The sequence below is a fragment of the Taurulus bubalis genome (genome assembly GCF_910589615.1).
Source record: "Taurulus bubalis genome assembly, chromosome: 9".
NCBI classification, from domain to species: domain Eukaryota; kingdom Metazoa; phylum Chordata; class Actinopteri; order Perciformes; family Cottidae; genus Taurulus; species Taurulus bubalis.
This window is the reverse complement of record NC_136597.1, coordinates 11,220,060-11,228,872: the sequence shown is the minus strand read 5'-3', so window position 1 is coordinate 11,228,872 and position 8,813 is coordinate 11,220,060. Positions and strand designations below refer to the sequence as shown.

Below are 8,813 nucleotides of genomic sequence, written 5' to 3'. Positions count from 1 at the left end.
CTATGGGCTAGTGAGTGTCTGGATCCATGCCTGCGTAGGTGTGCTTTCCTGCTAGAGTGTGCCGGTGTTTGTGAGAGGGAACAGTGCCAGTAGGAAATATAAAGGTTGCGTGAGGTGTATGTGTGTGTATGTGTGGGTGTGCATTATGCAAATACCTGCCTGGTATGACCCTGGACAGGTAGCCAATTGGTTCTGGATAAGGAAGTTAGGAGGATAAAAAAAGAAGTGTGGGGCAGCACCTAGTGTGTCTGCGAGCTTTTTATTTGGTAATTCAAAGATTTGGGAAGCAAAAGGACTCACCTCGTCGCACTGTAAACACTAGTCCTCTAGATTATTGGAGTCTCCAGAAATAAGCATTGATCTCGAGTCAGCCGTATTGAGAGTGGATCTACGTCAGGCCTGATCCGACCCCACTCTATTTCCCTGGTAAGTTGCTATACTGGCGCTGGGTACCCAGCAGTGCTTTTCATAATGACTAAACACAGTATTAAACTGAGGTCTTGTGTAAATAGCTGAGTGTGTTTTAATACCATTTAATGAAGTTATTATGATTTGTTTTAACATGGTTTCATTTAACCTATTGTATGCAAGTACAGGTGTAGAAATACAATATAAGGGCACATTTTCAAAATTGCTTCAATATTATTTTTATAGTTGTTTTGGATCCCACTGGGTTCAAACCTCCTCGCATGTATCTTGTGTTGTTGCAAGATGGTAACAGTTTGATGATCTCTGTAATCACACATAACAGCATCTGGCATTTTAAGGAAAATTAGAGAACATAAATAATGTCAATCTGAACCATTTAGCCTCACTTGAATATGTATCTAGCGAATAACACTGACTGGAACAAGTTTGGTGTGTACCAGGCAAAATAATTCATTACCTTTGATATATTCTCCTGTACTCACACGCTTTTTAACACACTTTCACACTGTCAACAGTGCCCTTCCTTACTCTGTAATGCAATAGCATAATTTAAGCGTACTTTCATTACATTTACAGTTGAGAGGTCAAATTAAAATAGAACTGAGATAATTAAAACTGGAAATGAACTAATCTAGATACATCCAATGCTATGATAAGGCAACGATCACTGACATGAAACCAGCGGTCTGACACGTCAACCCCATGGCATATGCAGGGGAGTGATTTTTCACTCTGGCTCAGCTAATGGGATATTGATCCATAGCTGCAACTATGTCTTTGTCTCTGTTCTATGGTGCTGCTACATGACATACTTACTGGTTGATAAGATACCTGCTTGTCAGCGTAGATGGGGTTAACACACAGCATTAGGTGTTTGAGCAGACTTGACAGATTGTCATCTGAGGAGCTGATCTGCCTTTGCATGTTGGCATGTGTCACCTTCCTCTCGGGGAAATCACTTTCAAGGCTCTTGAGATTAGGTTGTTGGAAACAGGATTGCCATATTTTTAAGCAGCTTGTCTGTATGTAACATTTCTGTTCGGCTAGCAGTACAGTATCTACTGTTAACATGTCTGACAGGGCTTGGCGTAATTTTGTTTATAACATGCCATAAAAGTGTAACAAAGATATTCCAGGGAACAGGTTAAGTGTGGGTCACTGTGTAAAGAATCAGTTTCGTTGTGTAGCAACCTGAAACGGATGTTAACCTTTTGACAGATTGATGACTCCATAACATTTACGAATTAAAAAAAATGTCACATTTAGACAGATAATTTATTTCCAGTTTAAAACACATAAAGTTGACTTCTCAAAGGCATAAAGCTTAGTTCAGATGTTGACAAATGTTAGCACTAAACACTAACCTAATAACAGTCTGGAATGACATGCCTCATGTCCCAAACATTTAGAATCAATATAAAACTGATCTTTGAAAGTCAACAGTGCCAGTCATGACTCAGCTATTGTGCATGTGCATGTGCTTCCTCCCGCTGGTCAACACAGTGGAGCTGTTGTAATTCTAAGTTTAGCTTTGGGATGCAAATATTGTGGTTAAAACTGAAACATGCCTTTTTATAATGTATACATCACTAACTGCAAATGTGAAACGTGAAAAGGAGTACAGCCCATACTAAACACAAAATAAACTGACAGTGAAATAAGTAGCTGTAATATGTAAACTCAAATGATACGCAGGTTATGGTTGTCTTCAGGACCTGAACAGCGGTCTCATGAGTGAAAGTCATTGTTTGTTTGACCCTTCATCAACCTCATTATCCTCCAACCAATGACTTTATTTTATACTAAGGTACTTGACTACCTGCTTTGATCTCGTCATAATTACTACAGCCACTAAAACTCACCTGACAAAAAACGTATTATGGGATGTAATGAGTTTCTTGTACAATTGACCCATGAGGCTACTTTTTAGTGCCCATACATGGTATATTTAGGATGGCTATATAAATACATTAAATTAAGTTTGTTGCAAACATTTTTAAATGATTCTGGTTGCATTAGCAGAAGCTTAATACAACTATGATACAGTGTGAAGAGTAAACAATAAGGCCAATATCAATGAGAGATGTTTGACTGATAAGACTGGAGTACACATGCATGCATTGTTTCCTGTGAAGCTCTCCTGCTTATGTAGGGAATCTGAACCCAGCGTGGGAGTGGCAGACTCCGCCACTAGTAATCAAAACTACTATATTGGGAGATAATGAGTGAATGTAAATACATTAACAGTTTTAGAAATGGGGTTTGTTTCCCTGAAAATCAAATTAAACAACCTGTGCATTATATTCATTACCAGTATATTCTATTAAATTGGAAGTGGAATCTAAATGTTGCCATTAGAATATTTAAAGCAGGTTATTTTGTGTCTCGTTGGACGCCAGAGATCCGTAAGTTTATTGGTTTATTTTCAATTGATCCATACAGTAAATTACTCCAATGCGCCCAGAACCTCTGGGCCATGGTACATCAGAGTGTATCAGCTACAATATGAGCGTAACTCCATCCACCACCCTGGACAGCCAGCTGACTGCTACCTGGAGCCCGAGGAACTCCTACACTGATGGTGAGGCTTGTTGTGACCGCCACCAACACACTCTTTATGAAGAACGCTCTCTGCCTTAACAGCACAATACATGCGCTTCAGTTAATCACTGTCTTTGTAAAATCTTAAAATGTTTCAAGGAAATATGCTTATTTGTTCTGCTGAAGGATTCTGCTGGCTTTCTGTTCAGCAATCCAGTTCTCTCACGGATTATGACACTGAAATACAAAATGAAAATCACTCAATAATTAACAACTGATGTATTGCTAACTTGGTGAGCCCAGAACACACAACGTGATTTAGAGATTCCAGACCGAGAAGTAGCTCAACAGCTCTTTCAGCAAACTGCTCTGGAGATTAATTATTGACAAATAAGCAAAGTTAATTGACTGATGCAGACAAATGGTTTTCTCAGAATGTTTTCATACCCAACCATTGATATCTGCCTCCAGTTCCGATGGTGACGCCTGGTTACAGCAGTCGCCTGTGGCCTCATGACTCCCCGCCTCAGTTATGGAGTAAATTTCAGGTGTGGGAGTGGCTGCAGCAGCTCATGGACATGCATCAGATCGATACCTCCATCATTCCTTTCCAAAACTTTGATATTGACGGCCATCAGCTCTGCAGCCTGAGCTACCAGGACTTCATCAACGCTGCCGGCAGCGTGGGACCCATCCTCTTCCACAGCATCACGGAGCTAAAGTGGAGCGGTGCGTCTGAGAGGCTGATCGGGGGTCTGAAGGGAGGGGGATGATTAGTCACAATGAAAGAGATTCCAGTTGAGTCTTGCTGAGGAGGGATTATCATTACAGATGCAGTCAGGGGTCGCACTGCGTGGTGCTGTCGAGGGGGCGAAAGACCAGTTAAAGCAAGGGAGATGATGGATTTGTTGTTTGCTCTTACCGGGTAGGTCTCCCAACAAAGCACAGAGGGGGTGTGAAGCTGAGACACTAGCTGGCTCATCCACTGTTTTTAATTAGAGTTTGAGGTGTATTGTACAGCAACTGGAGTTCATAGGCCTGAGGTTTCACCTTTGGGTTGTTAACTATAATTACATGTGAATTATGGCTCATCATAGTTTCCCTAATGTCTAAAGTTAATGGAACTTCGAAACAACAGTGACAGAAGACCCGGCACAACAGGTTTAACCTCGAGGTTACAGGGAAATTTAAAGTGAACCAAATGAGAGCACAATGCTGCTATTGTTGCTGCCAGCTAAGAGAAACTGGGTCAGCTTCTTGGTGCTTGGTGCTTTTATACATCAAATATCATTGTGAAACTGTTGGTGTTACCTGGGTATGAATGTGGTGAAGGAATATTAAAATATTTTTTTGCCCATAATTCACTTGTTTTACCATCTGCTATTGAGAAAGCTAGTATTTGGCCCTGTTTGCGGTATCTGCATATGCCAGATACTGTTTTCCTACTAAATCTGATGAATAATTCAGACTACCTCACAGTATAGTGCCCTAAAAAGGTGGTCAAGACTTTGAGTAAAGATATGGTTCACAGCTCTCCATGATGTTGGGGCGCCTGTGGCTAAGTGGTTAGCACGCCCGTCCGTGGTTAGCACACCCCTCCGTGGTTAGCACGCCTGTCTTTCAATCAGAGGGTTGTTGGTTCGCGCCCCGGCCCTGCTAGTCCTTGTTGTTGTGTCCTTGAGCAAGACACTTCACCCCTGATTGCTCCCCGTTGCTGTGTCTGCAGGGTATAGAGAAAAAGTGTAAGTCGCTATGGATGAAAGTGTCAGCTAAATGAAATGTAATAATGTCGAGTTAAATAATCAATCTTTACATATTACACAACACTGCCAAATTGAACTCTCTGATTTGTGCTGATAATTCTCTTGCTTATTCCTTCCCATCCCTGCAGGCCAGTACCATGTGGAATTAGGTCAACTGGAACTCAAACCAGAATGTAAGAGTCACTCAAACAACTTGTTAGTCCAGAATGACAAAAAATAAAATGTCAACACAGAAAGATGTGTTCTGTTTATCTAAATCTGATCTAATCTTTATGGCCTTCTTGCTGTCTTTTCCCCTTCGTAGTAGACTTCTCCTGTTCATTTTCAGACATCAGCTATCCACCTGCAGGTACTGTGAATATATCATGTCGGCTGCCTTATTTAATTTCATGCTTCATTTGGAATGGATCATGTAACAAATTAATGAAATCCATTTTTCTCTGTTAACTTAGATATCTTCGATCCCTCGATTCCCCCTGCCGCCCCTCTTGCATCCCCGACTCCTTCCAGCCCTGGTGAGGAATCTACAAGATGTATACAATACAACACGGTTTATAATGGAGCCGCAAAACACATTTTGCACATGCATGAAAAAAGAAAATAGATGAAAGGATTCAACAATATTTTGATTAATTCTTCTCAGATATCAAAAGGTCTTCCAGTCGTCAGGTCAAAAAACCCAGTAAGTCATATCAACACACCTTTACCAGTTATCTCTTTTATATGCAATGATTTTTTTTGTTTTACCATTGAACCTGCTTGCTTAACCCACAGACCCAAGAGGAACCCACTTGTGGGAGTTCATCAGGGACATTCTGCTAAACCCAGAGCGAAACCCAGGGCTGATCAAGTGGGAGGATCGGACGGAGGGGGTTTTCCGCTTCCTTAAATCAGATGCAGTGGCACAGTTATGGGGCAAGAAGAAGAATAACAGCAGCATGACCTACGAGAAACTAAGTCGGGCAATGAGGTACACCTGCAGCTATCACACGTGTAGTTATACAAATACAAAACCAGACAATAAATTATCAAATGTTGGTGGAGAAATTGATTTTGAATCTCCACTTTTCACTCTGAGGTGAAATTTGTCTGCAGAAATAAAGTTCTCTGACTTTCAATACAATCAACATCCTACATGCACACAATAGCAATAACTTGATAAATCTGTGATGAGGAAGACATTTCACACTGCATTGTTCCTAATCCAATTTACTTAAGCATCTTATAATGCACTTGCTATTTAAACAGTTATAAGACATGAAACCACTTCAGATGCATATAAGTGACAACATTAGCAGTTACACATCTAAAACCAGTGAACTCAACCCTTTATTCCCCATTGCTGGTTACCTACAGTAGAACGGACTCATTTTTTAACGGCTCATGTTTTCACTTTGCTTGCAAATGAACTCCTCTGAGCTTCTCCTCTGAGACTTTCCCCGGCTCCTGCAACAGTCACAGCTTTACATTCAAATGAGCTAATCTAATGAGCTTAATTTCATCATCGCGCAAACCACTGGCAACTTCATAATGTGCCTACAGGTATTGTCACTGTGACCACAAAGCTGATTTTCTATTTACCGTGGTGCAGAAGGATTTGCAACTTGATGGCATCACCAAACAGATTGGTGCTCTCTGATAACAAAAGCAAATGAATAACAACCAAACTAACTTTCCTTTCATTTGAATTCATGTGATTGAATTTAGAGCAAATTATGTATGTATATTATATATACAACAGTGAAAATCTGAACAGTGAAAATCTCCTGGCAAAATGACCTATCATCCATTTCATGACAACATTAAATGCTAAATAAAGTAATCCAGGGCTAAGTGAGAGCTCTGTCTTCATACTTTCATTACATATTTGATTGAGTAGACATAATATACTAAAAGTAATCTGAGGAACAAAACTTTAATTTTATATGCTTGCTTTAAAAAAAAACGTTTGAACATAAACTGAATGGAGGAGAAAACAAATGATGTAAGTTGTTGTGGTGGAAAACAGATACTATGTTACATATGACGACAAGAGTGAAACATCAAAGCTGGCAAAACTCTATATGACACTGATGTTAAAAAAAATGTAACAAATATATACTTTGATAATTCAAAAAGGCAAAGAAACTAGGAAACAGCTGGGGTTTTTAGGTAACATTACTCAAACCAAAAGAAATGGTCTAATTGTTAAGAACTATTTTAATCGTGGATTGCTAGTTTGATCACAGGACAGAGCTGTCACCCAGCTCAACTGTGGCTCATTGATGTGTTTTTCATAACAGTGGAGATCAATGGCAGATTAATAAGTTACATCAGGCTTTAGATACACACAGTACTGGTTAGTAGGATCGATTCATTGGTGGTTTTAGTTTATTTCATCAATCAAACGCTAAAGACATGTCTGTTCATATCACACTATAAATAGTTGTAATTCATCTAGTTCAGATTGATCAGAAGTAAACGTTTTATAAGTGAAAAATAACCACAAGTTATTCAATTAATACTTTACTTTAAAGTATTACGCTGCATTTTTGTATAATGATTCCAATCACATTTTAGGTGATCCGTGATGAATTATTTGTATCTGTCCTGTTACAGATATTACTACAAAAGAGACATCCTAGAGCGAGTAGACGGACGCAGGCTGGTTTACAAGTTTGGAAGGAATGCAAAAGGATGGAGGGAGTCAGACAAGTGACAATTTCATTAATTTATGTTGTGTTTATGTTGTATGCAAATATGATGTGTTATTGTTGTTTTCACTGAGTGTGTTTGTTAAAAAAAAATGTTTTGAACTGTTTACACTATGTTGATAATTGTATGTTTGCCTTGATTATTTTTGTATCCTTTTCTTGTGACACTGCACTGAGATGTTCTTTACTGTGCCTTTTTTTTGTAAATGTGCTTATTGTATCAGCGTGACAGGAGTCAAACCTCACACATCTGTGTTTATGCAACATAAAACATTGAGAATGTTATTTGTCTTACATCTTTTCAGATAATACGAAGTCCCAAAGGAGCATATGTTGATAGCATTCAAAACACGTGGCAATCAAATGTATGTTTTGACAGATACTGTGAAGTGTCCTTTGGGAAGGATGCTTGATCACTGCAGAATAACAACAACTTAAATAAATAGCAAAACCACATCCCATAAGTGGAATGAAGTACATAATGCATAAACAAATGATACATATTTACATCTACATAACCAAATGGTCTTATTTGGTTCATTTTATATTTTTGCATTCATTGAGCTTTGACGTGTGTAAATATTCAATGATGGTTGATAAAAAATAAAGCTCATCGTTGTTTTTAATTCTATGGATGTCATTTTTTCAGGATTGCATGTGTACATTTCGGGTGTCACTGTTTACGCCAAGGAGAGGATAATTCCTGAAAGCAGCACTTTGAGTTCAGCATGCTGCCCAAGTTGCAGCTATTGCTGCATGTGACTTTGTTCAATATTGTGGAGCGTCCACATAGTGTGACTCAGATCCACAGCTGTCCGCCGTGTTCCCACTCAATCTGCTACAAGCTCGGCTGTGAAAAGCCATGCACTCGGAGATAGTGCAGGTCAGTTCTGTGTTATCGCTGCAGTGTGCCACACTGTCAATTGGAGGCTGGCGCGTGCCACAGCTTCCACGCTGGTTCCATGCAGGCAGATAGATAAAATGGCCGGGCTTCGATGGCCAACCAGATAAAAGCAGGGGCAACATAAGACTCTATTCTTTGGCCTGTGTTCACAAGCAAATTTGTTCTAATCTTCACTCTGATTTATCTATCGTTTGTAGCCCTTCTCTGCATCGCGTGACACTGATTGACTCCATGTTCGGTTGTTATCTTTCCTGACAGCTTCAAAATGTGCTCACTGCACCGCTGCCGCTTCCCCTTTCGGTTGTGTCGCTCTGCTCTCACACACATCGGTGTCACTAACCGACACTGTCATGATGCGAGCTGGAAGAAATTCCACCATATGTCGCTATTAAGAAGTAATCTTCTCGTCTCAAGCCCGATTGAATTTCTGAATGATTGACATCAGGAAACCATCTCTGATTAGAGGAGTTTGCTAATGTTGTG

The 8,813-nt window shown here is 39.7% G+C and overlaps 1 protein-coding gene across 1 annotated transcript; it reads left to right on the top strand.

Annotated features, from left to right (window-relative positions):
- Positions 1 to 382: 382 nt before the first annotated feature.
- Positions 383 to 7,991, top strand: ehf (ets homologous factor). The gene is made up of 9 exons (XM_079223253.1): positions 383 to 426; positions 2,872 to 3,010; positions 3,442 to 3,699; positions 4,862 to 4,906; positions 5,038 to 5,082; positions 5,186 to 5,248; positions 5,377 to 5,415; positions 5,508 to 5,703; positions 7,332 to 7,991. The coding sequence occupies exons 2-9, from the start codon at positions 2,884 to 2,886 to the stop codon at positions 7,429 to 7,431; spliced, it is 873 nt and encodes a 290-aa protein (XP_079079379.1). The 5' UTR covers positions 383 to 426; positions 2,872 to 2,883; the 3' UTR covers positions 7,432 to 7,991.
- Positions 7,992 to 8,813: the final 822 nt, after the last annotated feature.

What these genes read in the sequence shown, in the direction of transcription:
- ehf (XM_079223253.1), top strand. Translation starts at nt 2,884, where the DNA reads ATGCGCCCAGAACCTCTGGGCCATGGTACATCAGAGTGTATCAGCTAC. An exon ending in CATCAGCTATCCACCTGCAG is followed by an intron (nt 5,083 to 5,185) that starts GTACTGTGAATA and finishes CTGTTAACTTAG; the next exon opens with ATATCTTCGATCCCTCGATT. An exon ending in CCCGACTCCTTCCAGCCCTG is followed by an intron (nt 5,249 to 5,376) that starts GTGAGGAATCTA and finishes AATTCTTCTCAG; the next exon opens with ATATCAAAAGGTCTTCCAGT.